The sequence below is a fragment of the Gallinula chloropus genome (genome assembly GCF_964237585.1).
Source record: "Gallinula chloropus genome assembly, chromosome: 22".
Lineage (NCBI taxonomy): Eukaryota > Metazoa > Chordata > Aves > Gruiformes > Rallidae > Gallinula > Gallinula chloropus.
In genome coordinates, this window is record NC_140107.1 from 10,024,823 (window position 1) to 10,047,856 (window position 23,034).

The window sequence follows — 23,034 nt, forward strand, 5'->3', positions numbered from 1 at the left end:
AGGCTTCAGAGTAAACAGCGCCTCGGCCCTCCCCCCGCCCATTCCCACCTAGCGCTCCGGCGGCCGCCGCGGATTGGCTGTGCCGGTCCGTGGCCACGCCCCGGCGGCGTTTGGCGGCAGCGATTGGCTGCGCGGGGCTGGGGCGGGGCGCGGCGGCCGGAGCGCGGCGGTGGCGCGGGGCGCGCGGAGTTGGCGGCGCCATGGCGACGGCGCGCGGCGGCACGTTATCCCGGGCGCTGCCGCCGCTGCTGCTGCCGCTGCTGCTGCTGCCGGTGCTGCCCCGCGCCGCCGCCGAGCAGGGTGAGCCGAGCCGGGCGGGGCGGGACCGGGCGGGGACCGGGCGGGCGGAGCGGCGTGGCCGCGACACTCGGTGCGCCGGCGCCCCCGGCAGCGCCGTGTCCTCCTCTCGGTGCTCCCGCACCCCCGGCCATGCCGTGCCGTGCCCGTGCCCGCCGGCCTCGGTCGGTGCTCGGAGCCGCCGCGGCGGCTCCGGCGTTGATCGCCCGCGGCGGGTCGGGCTGCGCGTTGCGGTTCCGGCGAACGGCGGGGTCGCTGGGTCTGCTCCGGGTAGGCTTCTTCCCCTTCCTTTTTCCCCTTCCTCCTCCCGGTGCGGCAGCCAACCCCTGCGGGCGGCGGCTTCGTGGCGTGGACGTGCCGCTGCTGTCCGGGGAGCGGCGAGGCGGGGCGGGCAGGTGCGGTTCCGGGGGGAAGGGGTGCCCGGCGGGTCCCCTGCGGCATGTCTGGGTCAGCACGGTGGCGGGGTCCCGGTTCCCGCGATCTCCAGAGGGGCACAACGAGCGCCCGCCGTCCTCGCAGCGCTGCAGGTACCGGGCCGGGCTGCCCGTCCTGACGTGCGGGAGCGGAGCGGCGGTACCCTGACCCGGCTGGAGCGGACCCGGGGGGCAGCGCTGACACCCCCCCGCACCCTTCACCGCTGCAAGGCGCGTCCCTCCGCGGGGCCGTGACGTGGGGTCACGGCTCGGTGTGCGCAGAGGCTGCGCTGCCGCGGGTAGAGCTGTCCTACCCCCGCGCCGGGAAAGGTCCTGGAGCATCCCGAAGCCGGGAAAGGCGTGGAGCGTCCTGGAGCACCCCAGAGGGTCTCAGAGCATCCCGGAGCTGTGGCTTGGGAAAGGACTGGGCACACGGGTGTTATCGGGGGGGGGTCTCACATACGAGGCGAGACAGTTTACCGGTCGGGAATTGCGTCTGGCTGCCGGCTGTGGAGCCGTGAGCGCGGTGGGGGGGGGTGGAATCTTGCTGCGCGGAGATTCAGCCGGTTGCGGGGAGGGTTGCAGGCTGTGAAGGAAATCCTTGCTTCAGAGCAGTGCCTTGGAGTGCCAGGAGACACCGTACCCGTGTAACTCTGGCCTGCAGAGTCCCTTGGGAAGGACTGCAGCCATCCCTGGGATGTCATCCTCATTCAGTCAGGGCGCTAATCCCGTAACCATGAGCTCTGCCCTGGGTGTGCAGCCCAGAGCTCTGCAACCCAAGTCCTGTTAGGCACGGTGCTGGGTGCTCATGGAATGCCGCTGGTGGAGCTGGGATGGGAGCTGCTCCCTGCGCTCTGGGTGTCCGGGGAGGGATGCACGGTGCTGAGCTTCTCAGTGGACAGGCCAAGGGGGAGTATTTACTGGCATTCCCTGGATCAGGGAGTTTGCTTTGTGACACATTGTCTTCTTGCAGTTGTCCTGTTGGACTCGAAGGAATCGCAAGCGGAGCTGGGCTGGACCTCGTACCCATCGAACGGGGTAAGTGCAGGGGTGAGACCGTCCCTCTGCGCTGTGGCAGAGGTTCTGCCTTCTGGCTCCGGTGGTGTTTAAAGTCCAGTGGCTCATGTGGAGCTGATGGATGGCACTATCAGCCACAGCGTCTCCCTGATCCGAGGGTGGATGGGCAGCTCAGCATGAGCTGTGGTGTTTACCCAAACCAGGCACCCTAGGGTAACGGAGTGAGAAGTGATGTCATGGTTTTGGGAGCGGTACGACCAGCAATGCCTCTTCCAAATGCATTGGATGGTGCTAGTAAGCAAATAAACAGCAGCTAGTGAAGGCTTTGTTTCGTGGTTTGCATATCGGCGTGAGCTCCAGGGGATCAGCTTGGAAGGGGCTGAGATGTGGTGAGATCATCAGGAGCTCTGTGTCACCCAGGATTTATCTGGTCAGGTCCTTGCTTTGCTGCCAGGGTCACTCTAGAGCTGCTTTCATGGGACTCAGAGTTGTGTTAGTTGTGTTCCTGGCTGCTTTAGGCATGTTTTCCGGAACGGGAGCAAAGTGCTCAGATGGAACAGTGATAGATCCTGGAGTCATCTGTGTTGCCCAACTGCTAGTCTGCAGAGAAAACTCATTTTGGGAATGTTTGGCAATCTCACATAAATTCACCCTCAGAAAGAATTGCTTTGGGAAGTTGCCAGGTCACCCTTAAAGCTGTGAGGGTTGAATCATCGTTTCCCGAATCGGAATCTCTGCTGGTAACTTCGGGGAAATACTGCTCTGCTTCCAGCCATAGAGTTTGTCCTCTTCCAGCTACAACTTCTGACAGAGAAGCTGCTGCTTACGGAAGTGTTCGTTCTTGTGGGATGGTGTCATATCTCCTTGGCCATCTTAGACTTCTCTGGGTGTCCCCACAGTGTTATGCAGTGTGGTATTGCCATGCAGACGCACCTCCCCAGGGACAGAAGGTCCGAGTTGGGGGGGAATAAAGTCTCTGGCTTCTTAGCAGGTGATGTGTCCCATTTCATCTTAGACTTTGGCTATAAGCTTTGGTGCTGGTGCTGCCGCCTTTGTGGTTGCATCTCACTTTTTGCATCCCTGCAAAGAGCCCTGGGGGTCCAGCAGCACCTCTACAGTGCTACAGCTCATGAGTTTGGTGGGCTAAGGACTCCCAGTGCCTATGATCTAATGGCCTGTGGGTGGAGAGGCTTGTGGCAGTGATATTTATACCGATTGGTGTGCTTCTGCTGGGGCGGCTCGTTCTTGCTCCCAGCAGCTCTGGAGCTGTTACAGCCCTTTGTGTTCTTTCCCCAGTGGGAAGAAATCAGCGGTGTGGATGAGAATTACAAGCCGATCCGCACGTACCAGGTCTGCAATGTCATGGAGCCAAACCAGAACAACTGGCTGCAGACGGGCTGGATTGCCAGACGGGATGGCCAGAGGATCTTCATCGAGCTGAAGTTCACCCTGCGGGACTGCAACAGCATCCCTGGTGTGATGGGCACCTGCAAAGAGACTTTCAACCTGTACTACATCGAGTCTGATTCTGACCTGGGCCACAGTGTCCATGACAGCAAGCACACCAAGATCGACACCATTGCTGCCGATGAGAGTTTCACGCAGGGGGACCTGGGCGAGCGCAAAATGAAGCTGAACACTGAGTTGAGGGAGATTGGGCACCTGAGCAAGAGAGGTTTCCACCTGGGCTTCCAGGACGTGGGTGCCTGCGTGGCGCTGGTCTCTGTGCGGGTTTATTACAAGAAGTGTCTCGCCACGGTGCAGAACTTGGCTGTGTTTCCAGACACAGTGGCAGAGACAGCCTTTGTGACTTTGGTGGAAGTTAAGGGTGCTTGCGTGGCTCATGCTGAAGTGGACGTGGATAACCCCCCCCGGATGCACTGCAGCGCCGAGGGCGAGTGGTTGGTCCCCATAGGGAAATGCACGTGCGGTCCCGGCTTCGAGGAGAAGGACGGGGCATGCAGAGGTAAAAGTGGCCGTCGGTGTCCTCTGTCCGTGTTGGTCCGTGTTGCTGCCAGGCTGTTCCAGGCTGCCTGATGCCCAAGCACCACTCAGACCAAGGGATGTGCCTTTTGTCAGTGGGGAGATGCTGGTACCTGACTGCAGCTTCCCCCACCATCAGCTGGACCTTAATTGGAAGGGCAGCAGCTTGGTAAATGGGGTGCAGTGCCGTAGCTGCTCTGCAGCACAGTGTTGGCTGGCCAGATGTGACCAAGATCTCCATTTCCCATAGCTTTATCTGTAACTGAAATTACTCCTGGACACAGATACCCCCGTTGCTGTGCTTCAGATATTGCGTAGTAGTTTGGGGACTTCACAGCTCGCAAGGGTATGTTTAATGACAGCTGTGGAAATGGATGTAACCTCTACCTTAATGAGTATCTAACGAACCTGGGGCTGTGGCCACCTGGATCTTGCTTTCAAAGGCAGGCGAGAGCCAGGCATGGGATCAGCCCTGGGAATGCGGGATACAGCTGCTGTGCTTGGGCTCTTGAAGTGTGGGAGCTTGAAAGGAGAGAGGTGCCGGGCTAGTGCGTCTTCCCAGGCTCTGTCTCACTTGGGGGCATGCTCAGGACCTAGTCCCAGGCGAGTGGATGCTGCTCTGTGCAGCAGGTGTGCATCCCTTTCCCCAGGATCTGCTGTTCCTCCGTCAGCACCCGGGGACCTTTCCTCTCTGAAAGGTGTGGTTTGCTATAGGTTATTAGCGTGGCTGCCCTGCTAACACAGCTCTGGGGCAAAGCAGCGCTCAGACCTCTGTCACGTCCTAGCTGGTAACGTTGTCTTCAGCCAGATGTGCCTGAGAAGACCCTTCGCTGCCTGTGCCTGGTGTCCCAGCAATGTTGTGGACCTTTTCATCTGGTAGAAAACATGAGAGGAAATAGCTAGACAAACCCCAAACAGGTACAATTTGCCGTGGAGGGTGATGATTTCCCCAGGAATCATCTCTGCCCTTGAAGAGCTACTGGAGGCTTTCCAGATTTAACCTGTGCTGACCGTGCTGCTTCCTCCAGGAAGTGGGAAACCCTTCCCTACACTCTGGGTAGGGTGTTCACTCTGTGCTCTCCTTAAAAGACCTTATTAAAACTATCAAGATTGAAATCTCAGCGCTGTTCATTGCTTCAGTGCCTGCATGGCAGCTCGCCATGCTTTCCCCATCTGTTTGGAGGGGGGAATTTACATAGCAAGTCCCAAAAGGCTTTTGTTAATGTTTCAGGTTTCTCTGTGTTGAGTTTAAATAATTCATATCCTCTAAGGAAAAATACTTGAAGTAATTTAATGGACATAATTAAGTTTTTTTCCCCCCCTCTCCCAGAAAGCAGGTCATTAGTCACTCTCTGTGGAGCAGCGTCTGATGTCTGGACAAATACTGGAAAATAGCTTTCAAGGGTTGAAAGTTTTTTTTGGTTTGTTCTAGAGCGTGGCATTAGCATAGTGCTAAGTGAATAACTTGAAAAGATTCCTGATGAAAGCACCCAGGGCAGCAGAAATTCTTCAACAAGGACAAAAGCCCTCGAGCTGGAGGGAGGTGAACATGCTAGGAGCTGGGGGGGATGTTGGAGCTGGGGATGGCCACAGCATGTCTGGCCCCAGCGCCGTGCATGCATGATGGTGGCTTTGGAAGGCTTAGCGGGTGCAAGGCTACATGATGCTGCTTCTTGGCTACAGCTGGTTGCTGCTCCTGTGGCCGTGAAGGGTTGAACTCGAGGACCGTCTGCTTTGGGGAGCAGGGATGGCCTGGGGCCTGACCCCCATCCCATGCAGGGGTGGCTCCTGGTTGTCTGGGCTCTCTTGAGTGCTGCTTTGCTGCTCCAGCTCCTCTCCTTTATCCTTTGGTCTGCTCTGAGGACTGTCTGCCTGCACCTGCAGCATGGGACATGCTGAGGTCTGAAATCAGTCACCTGCTCATCCCTCTGACTTTGTGAGGGACCCATGGAGCCTGGCCACTGGCCACATCCAGGGCATTGCTTAGGTCTGAGTGTGTGATGCAGCTTCTTGGGTCTAAATCAAGAGGAAATTGGATGGCAGAAGTGAGGGAGAAGTTTCCCAGGGTTGTCTTGTGGCAGGCACTGCGGTCCATCACCTTGCTCTGAAGCCAGGGCACAGGACTGTGTCCCCTGCAGGGACCGGCTGGTGCCCTGGGGCTGTGCTCCCCGGGCAGAGCGGCACTTGGGGCCCTCAGCCCAGCTGGCTGTGACGAGGGGGTTCCTTGCTGCTGGCACCCTTGACAGGGGCTGGGACCGGGTGGGTAGCAGCAGTCAGGGTTGTGCTGCTCAGCAGCTGTGGCACGACTGGGAAGTGTGGGGGTTGATGCAGGAGATGCAGGCTGCTCTACAGGAGGAACCAGCTGCGTTTCCTGTGGACCTGGTGATGCTGTTTGAACTCCATCACAAAGCCAGTATCCCCATAACTGGGATTTAAGGGCTGACATCACCCCACCACATCCAAGAGAACGTTTCTGTCCTCATGCTGAAATTAGGAGAGATGAAAAACAGCTAATAGTATTTACAGCATGGCTAATTACTGCTGTGAGAAAGCCCAGCCCTTTTACTGTCCCCCTTTCCGTTTCATACCGCTTGTCAGTATGAAAGTACCCCTCAGTATCCCACCAACTTCCATGGGTTGGCTTGTTCCTGATGAATCATTTCGGGGATCGTGGAGATGCAGCCATCTCTTGGGTGGCACTGAGCAGCTTCAGCACCTGTTTAACATTCTTTCTTGAGTCAGGGGAGAGGTCTGTCACTCTGAATACATTTAGGCTGCTTCTCTTGGCTAATAGATATCCGAGGCCAGATGCTGCTTCATGCTTACGCTGTTCTTAAAACACATTTCCAGCAGCTGCATGGTGGGCAGGAGAGACATCCTGTTGTGCTGGGGATGATCACCTGTCCATCCCTATTTCATTTGTGGTCAGCTTCTCCTCACTGATGTCTTTTTACCCTTAATTTTACTGGGCATGAGCTGTGGGCCCTTCACACCCTTTATTCCGCGGTGCATCACAGAGGCTTTTTTTTGCCTGGATGAAACCGCGCTGCAAAGGCTCTGCCTGACATTCACTGTAAAGTTGTCTCTTTCTGCCTCATCTTTTCCATCCAATCCCTTAATATCTGCAAGGAGAATTTCAACAAAGCCCAAGGTTAATATTTACCAGCCAGATTTGCTGCAAATGAGACAACTTCAACCAGACGTTGAATTAATATGATGGAGACCGGTTTCCAAAAATAGCTATCAGCCACTCTGCTTTGACAGACACGTAAATTTGTGCTGTGGCTAACTTTCCTTCTCAATTTATTTCCCCTCCACTTCTGACAGCAGTGGCAGGAGCTGTCTCTGTGCTGGGGAGATGCCCCATGCTCTGCTCTCCCCAGCTGGCATCGTCTGCACAGTGCAGCCCGGCACCGTGAGCCCTCCAGGAGATGATGGGCTGTATCCCTTGCCCATGTAGAGGTGATGCTTCTGAAACGAGTTTTAGGGAGGAATATAGTTTCTAGTGCTCTCTCAGGATTTATAATTGATGTTCTAAAGTGGACTTCATGTGCTGGGCTGGGTTTGTCACCTCCAGTGCTCTTGAGGTGCAGGGAGGTGGGTCTTGCCCCTGGTGCTTCTGTTTCATGGTCCAGCTGAACCCGTGCATGTATTTTTCTTCCCTTGCGATAAGCAATGAGTGCTGCTGCTTTTCAGGGAAAGAAAACCTTGTGCAAGGAGCAGGATGAGCACGTTGCTGTTTGTGGCAGCCTGAGGAGCAGCTGCTGATGTCCCCAGTGACCGTTTGACAAGGGCAACCAAAGACGTTTCCCCTTCTTCCGCATTACCGGATGGATTTTTGAGCGGCATGTTGGATTCGATATGTCATGGACAGGACACGAGGAAGATTTACAGTACCCTGCTTAAGGACAGAGCTAGAGAAAGTGCTAGCTAGCCCTTAGACTCATTTTTTTTTTACCTTTGCTTCTAAAGCATCTTGGTCTCCTGGGCTCTCCTGAGACAAAACTTCAAGGATCGAGATGGGAATGGCATTGTCGCTGTGGGTCCATCCCTGACAATGTCTGTGGAGGCTTTTGGGGGCTCTGCAAGGTGACCTGGCACGGCTGCTGGTCTCCAAAGGTGGGGGGTTAGTTGGAAGGCACAAGTCAAGGCTAATTAGCAAAAAGCGGTTGTAGCTAACGATAACTGCTAGAGATGCAGAACACGATGCCCGCTGTGCGGGAGGCAAGGAATGGGCTGCAGGATTCACCGGTGATCTGCTGGAAAGGGAAGGACGCTGGACTGCAATGTCAGCTCTGCTCGCCAGGCTGGGGCATGTTATTAATGGCTGTAATTGCCCGATGAATCTTACACCCTGTGTAGCGTAATTATGCTTTATGACAGCTTATAATTGTCGTTGTTAATGAGGAGATGAGATTTGTGACAGCACAGCCTGCATCCTGTTGTGGCTCCTCGTCGTTGCTCTTTTCCTAACCTGTTTTTAGCCCACCCACCCCCTCCAGTAATTCCCTACAGACCCATAAACCCCGGAGCTGGGCTCTGCTCTGCCTGGCTGGGGCTGCCTGGGGTGGGCGTTCATCCTCCTTGCAAACCCCTCCAGTGATGCCATGGCTGCTCATCCATGTGGGGCACCTCTCTCTCTTCCCATCTTAACATGAATCGTCCTTGCATTGGTGTGAGGTCTGGTCCTGGCAGTGAGACTGCTCCTCTCACAGCAGATTGCACCTCACTACAGAGCACTCAGGAAAGTCAATATTATCTTTCTGGTGCTTGGCTTCTTGAATAGTAGGGGAACTAACAGATAAGTGAAGCCTTTGAGAAGATCATCCCACCTGCTGGCAGTAGTAGGTTTGAGGACAAACCCATGGCTGTAAATACCCATGAAATAGAGTAAGCTCCATCACTGCTTGGACTTGGGCAACGATCTGAGCAAATTTAAAAGGGAGCTCTTCCCTAAAAGAGAGGCTTTTCATGAAGTCCTTGGGTTTTATTTTCCAGAGGGGAGTGCTACAATAGAGAGAGTGCTTTCTTTGTAAGAAAGGCAGCCTTTCCGTGTTGTACCTCCTGATTTAGTGATTGCCTGGCTGCTGCTGAGCATCACAAGCTGAGTGGGGGGGAGGGAGAGCGCTCCAGTGCTGGGCCTGGGTTTTTTTGGCGTTCGCCTTTTGAGACCGTCTTTGGCTGCTGGTCTTGGACAGCAGCATCTGTGCCTCCTCCTCGTCCTCAGCAGAGGGAAGTGTGGTCACTTAGTTCCTGTGCAGGTAGAGAGGGGGCTGTGCCAAAGGCAGGACCCCCAGGCTGTGCTGGCAGAAGAGATTGTGCCCTGGAGCCAGGGGTCTCACAGGGCAGTGGGCAGGTCCTGCCTGGGGGGCAGCAGCGCTCAGCAACACCCTCCAGCCTGCACTGTGCTGCCAGGCTGTGCTGGGACCTCCAGTGATGGTGCTTTTCCTTCTGTCAGTGGAAGGAATAAAGTCCCAAGGCAGTGGCCTGGCACTGAGAGCTCCTGCAACCATCAGTCTCCTAATGACAGCATGCCGCGAGTGAGGCTGCGTGGGCCTTGCATGTCGGCAGCTCCCTGCTGCCAAGGGCCAATGTTCTGCTGTGACGGCTTGGCAGCACGTGTTGGAGTGGTCTGGGGAGCCTGTGCTCCCCGCACCCTGTGCAGAGCCTTTGGGGAGGGGGGGAAGATGCCTTGTACCAGCCTCTGGGCATTGGCTGCTTCACTGGGCTGGTGGCAAGATGAAGAGGATGGAAAGCATGGGAAGAGCATACGAGCTGGGGACTTCCTCAGCAGGCTGTCTGCTCCTGTAAGGTGTTTTTGGGAATAGAGCGCACGGGTGTTCTGCACGGTCAGGGCTTGCTCTTGCTGAGCAGAAGTTTGGAGTAGGAGCAGGAAGTGGTATTAGTTGGACGTTATCCTGTGCGTTGCACGTGTCCCATCAAGGCAATGTGTCGCGACTGTCCTCAGATGGAAAATAAATAGTCCTGCTGAAAGTCAGAGGAATTTGGAGTAATAAATTGCATGTCACTTGGTGCAGAGGTACCGACTGAAGCCTAAGGTCTGCTTCTCTCTTTAAATACAAAAAAGATGGTTCCAAATGTACAGTGCTTGGGGCTTTTGATTTGTTTCATCTTTTATACATTAGCTTACAAACCTGTATGTGCTCCTGGAGTTTATTTTATCTTCTGACTGATGCTTGAGTATTATGCATAATAAGTTTATTTTTTCTCCAGGGACTCTGTGAGTTGCACAAAGCATCAGGTTTTCCTTTTCATCACTGATGCAGCTGCTGGCGTCCTGTGTGGAGAGATGCTGCGCTCGTGGAGCTGGTGCTGATACACGGCTTGAGCAGCACTTGTCAGGGCTAGAGCCAGGCACACCGTGACTGGGATGGGGAATGGGGGCTGCGTGGTGAGTGGGGGGGCTATGGGAGTAAATCTGTGCCTCTTGCTGAAGGAATAATGGCTGAGGAAGATTGTCCTGAGGTTTCTTTCTGAATTATGGTTTGGGTTTCTCCTCTGGCAGAACATGGCTGGAGCACCTTGGTGACCCAGTCAGAGCGGAGGTGGTTTGGAGGCATGGGGAGTTTTGTGCTAAATTTGTAGCATCCACCTCCACCCTCCCTAGTTGCTGTAATGCTGTATGGTAGATGCTGCTCTCCATCAGCCCTGCATGTGAAACACCCGTGTGAAACATCCCTTCTCTTCACTCTCTTTTCAGAGTAATGATCGTGCTCAGAGATATTTATTATTTGGGATTGCATATTATATGGCTGTTCTACAGTGTGTCTGAAATAATTATGGCTATGGAAATCGTGGCAGAGCCAGACAGAAATTACTCTATGATGCTTAATTTTAGAGCAAACTACTCAGAGAATTACAAGCATCACGGTTTGTTTGCAGAGTTCTTGGCAGGCTTAAGGTTATAGATACCTGGCTGTGGGATGGATGGATGGATGGATGGATGGATGGATGGATGGATGATGTGGGTTATTCTGCTCAAACACGGCAGGGAAGCTCTCTGCCCCTGGTAAAGGGAGTTTGAGATGAAGTGCCTGGCAGGAGCAGGGTGCGTCGGCGATGCAGGTCAACCAGGGAATCGTTTGGTGGACACACAGGGGAACTGAAAGAGACGGCAGTAAATTATGATGGGCTGGGTGGACGTGCCTGCATCCGTTCTGTCCTTGAGGACCGTTCCTGCATAAACAGCAGCGAGGTTCTGTTCAGTACTGTCACCGCGCTCGGCTTGAGCAGCCACGTTCTTTGAGGTATTTCAAGACTGTCTCGCTAAATATTGGGTATTTAGTTTAATTCTGGACTAAAGCACTGAATTTAATGCCAGCTATTAATAGCTCGTTGTTGGAGATGCACAAAGATCTAGCCCCTGGATGTGGTTTTCATTTCAGCTCTCTTCAGATTATTTAACGAGGGCAAAAATTATAGAGTAACATTGTCCTAAAGGTGTCAGAGATGCTGGAAATGGGTTGCTGTAGAGTTTTGTCTTGTAATTCCTTCCCCCATTCCTGTTTTGCAGGTTGCAATTGCGAGTTTGTCCCTTGCTGGGGGGAGAGGGTTAGATGCAAATCCAAGAGCTCAGGGTCCCAGTGCTCCAAGTCCATCCTTTGCCAGGAGGGACTGTGTGGCTGCTGGGGTGCCTTGATCCCTGGGTGCCATAATGGGGTCTCGCTGCAGTGCCAGCTGCTTGTTTCCTCCTGGGGCTGTCTTCCCTAAACAGCATTTTTATGAATGCCTACTTCAGCAGAGAAAATTAACACATGTTAAAAGCAGCTGAACTTTGTCAAATACAATTTCATGACAAAAAAAAAGGAAAGAAATTGATTTTGGAAGACAACCGAGTTGTAGTGTTAATTATAAATGACTGTATAGGCATTCTGAGTGAAACTGCAGGCGTTATTGATTCCTGCTGGCATGTACGTGGCTCTTTTGCTATCTGCAGGAGTTCAGCTACACAGAGAAGCTCAATAGTGCTAATGCAAGCAGTGACCTTCGTGGGGTTTGGGTTTTTTTTCCTCCCTCTGATCTTATCTGCGAGGTTTTGGGGCTCAACAAGCTGACCTGAGACAGTTTGGGGGAGAGGAAAAACAAAAAAGCCAGAACCCATCCAGAGCATCCAGACTGGATGCTGAGGTGGGTGTAAATAAACCGGGAAGCTCCAACGGGAAGGGAATGGTATCAGACAGCTGGGTGGGAGCTACGAGGTTCGGGGGTGATGCTGGAGCATCTTCTGTGGCCAGTGGGGTTTATCCCACTGGTGCCCGGTGGAGCTGGCCTGAGGCTGGAGTCTTCGTCAGGCACTGTGGCTAGCATGGGCATCCTTGTGCAGGGCTGTGTCCAGGCTGCATCCCGCTCCTGTCCCCTCTGCCCAGTGGCAGGGTCGCTGCTGGACCCTTCAACCTGCCTGGCTGGGGGCTGTGCTTCCACACGGTTGGTCGTAACAGAAACAGCATTGACATGTACAGAATCATTAATAACGCTTCATTAGGCATCTCCTTGGTGTGGTGCAAGTCTGGGGTGAGGGTTTGGGAGTCATGGTGGTCCATAACCATGTCCAGGTCCAGGAGGTTAATGGTGGTCATGGCTGAAGGTGAGAGGAGACTGTGTCAGTGTCTGTCACTGGTTCCATACGGGTGGGCTGAGAAGCGCAGGCCCAGAGCGGCATCCCGAAACCATCTCTGGAAGGGTCACCCCATCCTGAACCCCACAGTGGGGGATCTTCAGCGAGTCCTTTGGTGTCCATGGCGTAGCACAGAGAAGGGAACACATGCATGCACACAGATTTTTTCCTGCTGTGGCCACGGGCAGCAAGTGTGTTTGATGGGTTTTGCCTGGTTTTTGTACTAACGGTAACATGAAGTTGCTTGGGTTAAGTAGCTTTATTCCTAAATCCGTAACATGCAGCAATTTCAGCCTGGTATTTAATCTTCCATCTGTGCTCATTCTCTTAATATTTTACACTAAGCTGCAGTATTTACTTAGGTCTTGGCCCCGTCCTCTCTGCTAAATGATGAACATTTTTAATTAGAGAGGCTCGTAAGCTGCAGGAAAATGGATTTTTGGTTTTACTGGAACCTGTGACGTGTCTGGGCTGGTGCTGGTGGATGCACCTGTACTGCTGCTCACATGAGTCTGGTGAAACCCACAGCTTTGCAGCAGCTGCGTTGTGCAGAGTGATGTGACAGATGTGTGAGCCTGGGGAGGGAGGGAGGGATGGATGGACAGATGGACGGACGGACGGCTTCACCACCTCAGCCAGCTGCAGGATTGACACTGTGTGTGGGTGCAGTGAAGTCACATCGGACTCAGTCGAAGGGCCGAGGAGAGTCACGTAGCCAGGATGGAGGGGGAAACCCCTCTTCCAGCATCCTCTGTGGAAGGGGAATTTGCGTCCTCGGCGTGTCCATCAGAGGCTTCCGCGCCGAGTGGGCTCTGGGGTGATCCTGCCCTTCCCGTGGGTGCTAACGCCTGCAGTATCTCCCGGGGGCACGGCTGCAGCTCCGTGGTCCCCAGGCAGGTGGCAGAGAGGGAATTTCCTTTAAAACTGCTGAGTTATGGGCTCCCCCTGTCTGCCCTTTCCAAGAAGATTTTTTGCCCTGGGAGGCTGGTTGCTGCCAGTACAGTGACATTCAGAGATGTGCTACTGGGCTCTGAGCACACCTGTGCAGAGGGAAGCTGTGCATCCTTAGAGGTCCCATCCTGCCTCAACATTGCTGGCTGGACCTCCAGAGCCCCATGTCCTGTTATCAGGCCTATTTGTCTTGTTTCTGCAAGTCCTGCAGTTGTTCTGTCCCAGTTTCCTATCTGTCAGTGTGGGTAATCTTTCTGTGCTTCAGAAAGAAAGCCAAGGTTAATGTCATTGCTTGAGATACCCATTGCTGTGACTATTGGCTGTCGTTAAGTGCACAAGGTGAAAGGCCCCTGACCAGTTGGTAAATACTCCTGGCACCATCAATAACTTCATTGTACTGCTGCATGCAGATTCTTGGCCGTGCTTCACTTGAACAGCAACTGCCATCATCACCCCCAGAGCTTATGCACCCTGCTTACTTGTCCTGCAGTCAGGTCGTCCTACTCGATGCGCTTAGTGAGTCGCTTTAAATCCCTGGTCAGCACTTAAGATAAAGCTCCTCAAACTCCAGTACCCTTTTTCTAGTTAATCAGGATCTCTTCTGCTGTTTTTTTAAAGCCAAATCTTGATTGTGCTGCTAACTGTGGCTTAGGAAATGGTGAGACCTTTGCTGGTGAAGGAAGAGCCTTGCCATCCGTGGAGCCGTGACTCTGAGTCCCTGGCTGGAGAGGAAGGTTGTGCCTGGGGGACGATCCAGTTGTGTGATGGAGGGGTCTGAACTGCCAGAGAGGGAAAATGGAAGCCGTCTAGCCATGGTTAAATAGTGAACCACATGGCTTCTCCCGTGTAGACAGCGACAGAACTAGAGGGAATGGTATCAAGCTGCGGCAGGGGAGGTTCAGGCTGAACATTAGGAAGCACTACTTCTCTGAAAGGGTAGTCAGGCACTGGAATGCACTGCCCAGGGAGGTGGTGGAGTCACCGACCCTGGGGGTGTTCAAGGAAAGACTGGACGTTGTATTGAGGGACATGGTTTAGTGGGAGGTAGTAGTAATAGGTGAATGGTTGGACTGGATGATCTTTTAGGTCTTTTCCAACCTTGATAATTCTGTGATTTCTGTGATTTTCTGTGATTCTGTTTTCAACTCTACGGCCTCAGTTGCCCCTGCTCTCCCTACGGGGTGAGAGAGGACGTTGCCATCTCCTCTCAACAGAGGCATCCGCTCTTGTCCGAGCAGCCACAGCAGATGAGGCGGTAAGAGAAACCCTTCCCCTGGGTGCATCGTGCTGGGTAATCTGCCAAGCTGCAGTGCAAATCGATGTTCCTCGTTCCTCTCTGAGCCTGACTGTGTGTCTGTGTAGTGTTATATCAAGGAGGGAGCGTGTGCTCTCCCTGTCAGCGAAATGGATAAGGCACGCACGGTGAACAGGGACTAGCTTGTGTGTGGGCAGCGATGATGGAGCTGGAGAGAGGTGAGGAATCTGTCTGATCCATCCAGATGCTTCTCTTTGGCTCCAGGAGAATGGATTATTGAATTTTGTTATTTAATAATTAAGTTGTGGTAGTAGCAGAGGACAAGGAATAGGGCAGAAAACAGTGCACGACAAGGAGAATTCTGTTCTATAAAACGATGGTTTCTCTCCTGGGAGCTGTCACGTACCCGCTGCAAAAATGAGGGTTGTGAATTAACAGGGACACCTAAACCAGCTGGGCACCAAGAAAAACACCCGTAGGACGATGAGGTGGAAGGGGGTGGGAGTTTATCTGAGAAAAGAAACGCGTCCGCGCTTGTGATGCATCATGTGCTGGGGCACTTTTGTTCTTAATTCAGGCAGCCAAGGAGCAAAAGGAAGAGGCAAACCTCTGCCCCAGCTCCTCGTGGGATGTGCTTACTCAGGGTCTTGGTGCCTGTGTTTGTGGAGTGAGGCCTTTCGTACAGCTGTTACCTGACCTACCTGCTGACAGGCACTGCTTCCAGCTATTAGAAACAAGGGATGAACAGCCTGAAAGATGCTTCTAATGGAAAGTCTTCAGTTCCCTCTGGTGGGATGTCAGATTTCTGTGGCTGCCCGGATCGCCTTTAACTCCCAGGAGTGGCACTGGTGCGCTCTGGGTTTAGTGCTCAGCTCCCATCAAGTTTGTAAACAGGATTGATTTTTCTGTTCTGCCTGACAGAGGGTGCGAGTAGGATCCCAGTGCCAGCAGTCAGTCTTTGATGCTGTAACGAGATATTCTCCCCATGGAGAGGGCTGAGCTGGAGCCACAGCCGGTGGAGGCTGCAATGAATGCACGGCTCCGAAGCCCACGAGCCCCAGTCTCACAGAATATATATTATCCTATATTGGCTGAGGTCATATTTTTCAGCTGATCAAAACAGTGTTTTGCAGAAACCTCTGAGATGTTGGCTGTGCTTGTGTGAAGCCGCCCTTGCTAGAGCAGCTCCAGAGAAAATCAACCGTATATCAGTCGTTTCACGGCTTACTACTGGTATGTTGTCAAGCGTGATTTTTATTTAAAATTTACTGTCTAAAGTAACAAACAATAGGAAAGATTAGCCTGTGGCAGATAAGATTGTTTTTCTGTGTCAGAGGTGATTGTGCCCCTGTACTCAGCATTGGTGAGGCTGCACCTTGAGTGCTGTGTCCAGTTCTGGCCCCCTTACTACACAAAAGACATCTAGAGCATGTCCAGAGAATGGGAAACCAGGCTGGGAAAAGGGCTGCAGAGCAGCAAACCTTTTGAGGAACAGCTGAGGGAGCTGGGGTGTTCAGCCTGGAGAAGAGGAGGCTGAGGGGAGACCTTATCTCCACCTACACTGACCTGACAGGAGGGTGCAGAGAGGTGGGTGATGGTCTCTTCAGCCAGGGGACAGGAGATGGGACAGGGGGAATGGCCACAAGCTGTGCCAGGGCAGGGTCAGAGCAGGTGGGAGGGAACATTGTTTTACTGAAAGAGCTGTCAGGGCCTGGAACAGGCTGCCCAGGGAGGGGGTGGGTGCCCCATCCCTGTGGGTGTTCAAGGTCAGGTTGAATGGGGCCCTGGGCAACCTTGTGTAGATCCAGGCCTGGCGGTTGGTGGCCTGGTTGGTCCTGCATGAGAAAGTTTTGCTCCTTGACTTGCATAGGACTGGGCTCAAGGAGACCAAATCCAGGCTTAGCATGTATTGGGCAGCACGACAGTGCAGGATCCTCCCTGGTGAGGAGCGAGGCTTTGGGGCACCTCTCAAAAGGCTGTGCCTTGTGTGTAATAAAAGCAAAAAAATCCCTCATGAGCTGCTGCCAGGGACTAAGGGACCATTCAAGAGGACAAACCTCAGCCATAGTGCCACCACCCACCCGCAACTGGATTTCTAAAGATCTTGTGTTAGGTGGAATAACCTCTCCTTTAATATTCGCCTGTTTTCAGATCCCAGGAAAGAATCCTCTGTGCCCTGCGCTGTGTCTGCTGCTTTGTCCTCAGATCGCAGCTGTAGTTGCCAGTTTTACATCACGCTAAAAATTAATGAACCGGAGTGCGCTGGAATAATCTGCTTTGAAAGGAACAAGTCTCAGCAGCCAGCTCCTTAAAAGTGGTAGGAGAGGGGACTGCGTGAGCGGAGCTGTTCATCCAGGAACTTTGTAAGTGATTAAATATTCAGGGAGCTGATGAAGGGACCACAGGCAGCAGCACCACACCAAGAAGGTGAAGCAGCCAAGCGAAATAAAAATGGTTCTCTTTGGTTTGAAATCCAGACAGGACAAACTCCTGGCTCTGCTGGGGGTCACCCCTCAGTGTGGGGGTGCTGCCAACCTGAGAGGATTGCTGTGCAGGCAGGTGGGAGGTGTGCACAGGGTACCTGGCAATCACAGACTCACAGAACTGTAGGGGTTGGAAGGGGCCTCCAGAGCTCATCAGGTCCAACCCCCTGCCAAAGCAGGGTCCCTGGGACAGGTCACACAGGTCGGTGTCCAGATGGGTCCTGAGTATCTCCAGAGAAGGAGACTCCACACTGATCTCCGTGTCCCTCTGGTGGACTCTCTCCAGGAGATCCCTGTCTTTTTTTATACCAGGGAGCCCAGAACTGGACACAACACTCCAGGTGGGGGCTGACACCCGCTGGTTTGCAGGCCGCTTCCTTTTCGGATGGTTTAGGGTCAGAGCTGGAGCTGTTGCAAGCTGCTTCATGGAGTTCTGCAGCCTTTTGTCAGTGTTTCTGTACAGCAGGAAGGCTCTCGTGCAGGGTTAGCTTCTGGATGTCCTGCTAGAGGGACTGTGGGTTGGCTGCGTGCTGTAAAGGTCAAGCAAAGCTTTGATCAGAGTGTAAATTACTTTTTTGTGTACCAGAGGAGCTTTTTGAAGGGGAAGGGTAACTTACAGCCGTGGCAATGAAGCTGTAGCTGCTGGTGACATGGCCATGTGGCTTGGGATTGTATAAAACTCCAGTGGCTGCTGAGGTCTCTGGCTTCTCTGTTTACAGTATTCCTCCTGTTTTGGGGTTGTTGCTGAGTTTTGCTGTGGCTCGCCTGACACTAAATCCTAAGCCCCATGTTTTCTGTCTCCTGCATCTCTCTGGGGTCACCTCGTCCCCTGTGTCACTCCGAACACCAAACTTGCTTCCTCCAGCCCTTTGAGAGAGTCCCACAGCCTGGAAATCCCTGCAGAGCCACAGCACCCAAATGTCCATTCCGGGCTGAACCAACAACACATCTTTCTTGGTGCTGGAATCACACGGGTGCTCAAGGAAGGTAGCTTGGAGGGTGATATCTGCTGGCTGGTGGCAGGCAAAGGATGTCCCAGACAGTGGAGAAATGCAGTCATGGAGCGTGTCCCCCATTCACCTTGTGCCGTTAAGTCCCTTTGTCTGTCTTTTCAGCTTGCCTTCCCGGATTTTACAAGCTCTCCCTCCGTCTTCCTCTCTGCTCTCCTTGCCCTGAGCACAGCTTCACGCACGAGGAAGCCTCCACATTCTGTTCGTGCCAGAAGAACTACTCCAGGTCGCCGTTGGACCCACCATCTGCCTCCTGCACACGTATGTCTGGCTGAAATGGCGGCTCTTGGCAAAGCGAGGAAACTGGGATCCTGGAGCTGTGTCCATCCTGGTGCTGTGCCTGGGATGCTGCCCGAGGCAGTGTGATGGCCCAGGGAAGCTGTGCCTGGGCACCCATGTCCGAGGGGAGGGCCTGCCATGGTGGGTTGGGGATGGAGGGGCCATCCCTACACCACAGAGCTCACCGGCTGAGCCTGCAATCTGATGAGACAGACATGCGGTCAGGCTGGCGGGCTCATCAGTAAAACTAAGGCACAGTCATTTAGTCGATAGAGTTCACAGATTTTAATTAAATGGCCTCTAGTTAATTGGATTGGACCCCAGCTACTCGAGTGATGGATGCCGTATGCTCGCACAGCAGTGAGGAACCCCCCCCTCTCTGCCTGAGAGCAAGAGGGCCTGGGCAGCAGCCAGCCAGCCGTGGAGTTCCCACCTGCTTGGCAGCTGAACCCAGGGAGGTGCCATGTCTGGGTGGGTGTTTCTTCAGTGGGGACCCTCCATCTGGTGTCCATGCCGTGCTCTGTGCATCGGCATGTCCACATCCTCTTGTGCTGCAGTGGGACCACGGTGCCTGTGCTGCTGCTCCCGGGGCACCCACCCGCAGCTTCGCCCTCCTCTCTGGGCAGCACACAGCTGTCCCAACACCTCCATTCTGCTTGCAGGTCCTCCCTCCGCCCCGAGGAACCTGGTCTACAGCCTGCGGCAGTCATCGCTGGTCCTGGAGTGGAGTGCTCCTGCCGATGCTGGCGGCCGGAGTGACCTGACCTACAGCCTGTGGTGTGGTCGGTGCCCGGCGGCTTTGCAGGGCCGCTGCGAGCAATGCGGCAATGGCGTGGGCTTCGTGCCGCAGCAGACTGGGCTCGTGGACCGGACCGTCACCTTGGTGAACCTGCTGCCTCACGTCAACTACACCATCCGCGTGGTGGCTGTCAACGGTGTCTCAGGCATCAGCCCGCTGTCAGGGCAGCAGTACGCCGAGGTCAACGTCTCCACCGGCCTCGCAGGTATGGCTGCTGTGTGGCACACGCAGTGCCTTGCCCTCCTTGCACCAAGAAGGTGCCCGTGTTGTTGTGTGTCACCCCTGGGGTGCGTGTGTCTGCTCAGTGGCTGGTTCCGTGGCTCTGCTGCTGGGACAATGTGAAGGCTGGAGGCAGCACAGGCACTGTCCTCGGGCTCCATGTGCCCAGTGCTGTGGGAGTGCCCTGAGTCCTCTCGGTTTGCTCCATGCGCTCAGCGGTGACAGCCAGCGCCGCAGCACAGGCAGGATTGGGGGACGAGGACTGAGACCGACCTGTGACAGTTGTAGGGGGGTTTTGATTGGTGCTATAGTGGGGTGAGGAGCTGGCTGTGCTGGAGGAGCCTAGGGCCCTACTGCCTCCCATGGTGCTGAGCTAGTGCTGAGCTGGGTGATGACAAGCATGGTGACAGCCTGGGCTCCGAAGGGACAGGTCTGCTCTGTGATCTGGCTGTACTTCAAATTTAAAAATCACCAAAAAGTACCTTCCCAAGGCGACTTTTTCAGCCCATTCTCAAAAACCAGATAATTCAAATCCTGACTTTCCCTTGGAGCCAAACCCGCTGATCGAATCTCTTCTGGGCCGCTCTGTGGCTTCTCACTCTGTCTCCTCTTCTGCTTGACATTTCGTGTGTCCCACCCCCTGTGTGCGGGGCAGTGAGCTCCCAGCCTGCCTGCATGGTCCAGTTGGGGCTGTGGCTGGTCTGGGGGGGTTGATCCCCTCTCTGTTGTTAGCTGTGCTGAAGGAAAATCAGCTGCAGCTTGTTGTGTCCTTGCCTGTTCCTCTGCTGTTATGTTATTAATTTGCATGAAAGCCCTTTGCCAAACCACAGTTAACAGAGACAGATGATCCTCACGTACCTCCTGGCAGGAATTGGCCAACAATTTCATCTGAAGAGATTAAGCTTTGATCTTGTTATAAATAATTTTCCCACCGCTTGATCAAATGCCTTCGTGTGTGTTGCTTTCTCTTCCCTCATGTTAATGGTGCTGGTGACTCCGTTGGGTGGATGCTGTGCCGCAGACGGCTCTTCAGCAGAGGTGTCATTCCTCGTTAGGATCTGATGTTGTTCAGGGATGGATTTAGCTCTATGAAGATCTTCTGTCTCCTAAGCTCAGGCGTTTCCTGAGAGTGAGCTTAACGAGGTCTAATAACAAACCGTTCCTCCAGAAGCTTCTGCCCGGGGTCGGGGCTGGCGTTCAGGAGCTGCATCCTCGCCTGGAGCTTGAAGACTGAGCTGCGGACAAGGCACCGAGTGTGGCAACAGCCTGTGCTGTAGCCATGGGTCTGTTTAGTGCCATGGCTCTTCTGGGAGAGTGGGAACCTCAGCCCCTCGCTCCTAAAGGAATGGAGATACCACATAAAGAATAGGCTGTAATTATCTTGTTAATTCATCTTGTAATCTGTTCAAAATCAATGCCTCTTGTTGAGCTGTCGAGTCTCTGGATGCTGCTGGTGGCTCTGAATTAGCTGAGTATCGGGGAGTTGTTTGAAACCCATCTCTTGCTGCTGAAGGGGGGGATACGTGTGTGTCCCCCACCCTGGGCAGCGCCAGGCTAGAGCTGCTCCTTCCCCAGGTACCCCTCGGTTTGGCAAGAATGACAGCCACGATTAACCTGCCCACAGAGAGGGGGGAAGGTCATCTCCTGGGGATGCGTACAGCTCCTCAGCCTGGTTTGCAGAGCCGGGAGGGAGCCCTGTGTAGGTGGGCAGGGGTGCAGGCAGGATGTGGAGCCGTGCTGGCTTGCGGAGCCACTCTGTGGAGTGTGTTGTCTCCAGCCCTGGAGCCCCTGGTCCTGGAAGCCCATCACAGAAGTGCAGGATGGGGCTGGAGATCTAGGAGAAAGAGAGAGCTCAGGGATGCCAGAGGCAGCAGTGACTTCGGTGATGGCTGCGATGCGATGGGATGGTCTCTGAAGCTGTTTCAGATGAGAAATTAAACAAAGAAACAAGACCCTGATTAGCTGTGAGACCCTAAATGCAGCCCTGGGTGCAGCCTCCACGCTGTCTTTCCCCTTCGGCAGCCACAAGCAGGAGCTGGCTGTTGTTCAGTGTCGTGTTCGCAGGAGAGAAGCAGAGATGCCATTTAGTCTGCAGGGAGCAAAATTAATACTGTGGATTTTTTAATCTGGTCCCAGCATGGGACTCAATAAATCTGTTTGAGGAGAGACCGGAGCTGTTTACCTGTGGGAATACAGCTGCATTAGCTATGTAAATGTACACTCTGGGGCCATGTCATTTATATTCCCTGCAGGGACTGGCTCCTGTTTTAAAGGGCTTTTAAATCTGTTGCAGATTAATAATGCAGCCGGTGCCGAAACACGTTCTCCTTTCCGTGGAGGAGTGGTTTGTGCTGAGTTGAAGCCCTCTGAATGAAGCATCTCTGTGCTGTGTAACTCCAGCCCAGCCCTGGCTAGGAGGGATGGGAGGGGGGGCACCGGATGAGGGTCTTGGCTCCTCCCCTTCCCTCATTCATTGAGAACCAGACCTGGAAGAGTGCATGGTAACTGATGAGGTGGCTTCTCCAGTTCCAAAAGAAGGACCTGGAGGCAGTCCTGGTTCAGATGCATCTTTCCATGCCTGGTCTCATCCTTCCATAAGGGTCCCCTTTTTGGACTGGGATGCAGCAGCTCCTTCAGAGGAGGGACAGGATGCCCCCAGTTTTAGGTGCCCACAGTTTTATGCCTTTTCTGCTGGTTAATTAAGAGGACTAAACCCACATCGAGTGGAACGGAATTTATAAACCCAGGCAGAGTGGTGAATAATTTAATGTTTGCTTTTGCAGAATAGAGGCAATGTTGGGGGAGCTTAAAATATTGATGGGAAACACATTTTTTTCAGTGTGAAATGCTTTATAGTCTGTGTGATTTTTTTTTTCTTTAATGCCTTTAAACATGTTCAAGGCTGGCACCTGCTTTTCTGGCATGTACCATGGGTTCTGCTCTACAGCCTGTTGCTAATTTTTTCCCATGACTTTGTTAACAGTCAGGACCACTCCTTCAGGTTTCTTCAGTCTGTTTGCAAGATTCAGGGATCTAGGAGGGCATCTGTGTGATATTTTATTGGTGAGCATCATCTAAACCAGTGAGGGGCACTCAACTTAGGTTACAGGAGCAAAACCCAAGTTAATATGGGGGTTAGACTTGATGATCTGAAATCATTGTTCCCATTTGGGAGTTGGACTTGATGTTATAAAAAAGCAGCTTTTCCTGTGCCTGCTGCAGGGCCGCTCGCCTGAAGGGGCAGGTCAATTACTGCAGCCCCTTCAACCTCATGTGTTCAGACCCTGATGCTTACCTGGGTGACCTGGGGACCACCCTTCCTTGTGCCAGGACTGTGCCAACTCACTTTGGGCAGGTTGACAGCTGCTGGGAGCAAGCAGGGCATCTTCGAACCAGCTACAGAGGTCTTTCTGCTGTTCCTCATTCCCTCTCATCAGGTGTGTTCTGCCACCAAGGATGTCAGGTTTTCTCATAAGTCCTCATTTTCTCTCTAATCAACCCAAAGCAACAAGGGGCGTCAATCAAGGCACAGTGTAGGAAGTTCATTTTCCCTGCTGAAATATTTAGTGTCTCCCTTGAACAGCATCCTCTGCAGCAAAGCCACATCCCAAACAGCCTCTTGCTGGTGAACACCCTGGCCATGGGCAGATCATCCTGTCTGAGCTGCTGCTGCCTTGCCCTGGGCAGTCGGAG

At 53.6% G+C, this 23,034-nt stretch overlaps 1 protein-coding gene across 1 annotated transcript in view; it reads left to right on the forward strand.

The window, feature by feature from the left end:
* Positions 1 to 200: 200 nt before the first annotated feature.
* Positions 201 to 23,034, forward strand: part of EPHA10 (EPH receptor A10) — a gene marked incomplete at both ends in the record, with an annotated part of 37,201 nt that continues 14,367 nt past the window's right edge. The window contains 5 exons of the mRNA XM_084274260.1: positions 201 to 300; positions 1,684 to 1,748; positions 3,024 to 3,693; positions 18,150 to 18,305; positions 18,986 to 19,327. Coding sequence (XP_084130386.1) covers positions 201 to 300; positions 1,684 to 1,748; positions 3,024 to 3,693; positions 18,150 to 18,305; positions 18,986 to 19,327 — 1,333 coding nt within the window. The remainder of the gene's footprint in view (positions 301 to 1,683; positions 1,749 to 3,023; positions 3,694 to 18,149; positions 18,306 to 18,985; positions 19,328 to 23,034) is intronic.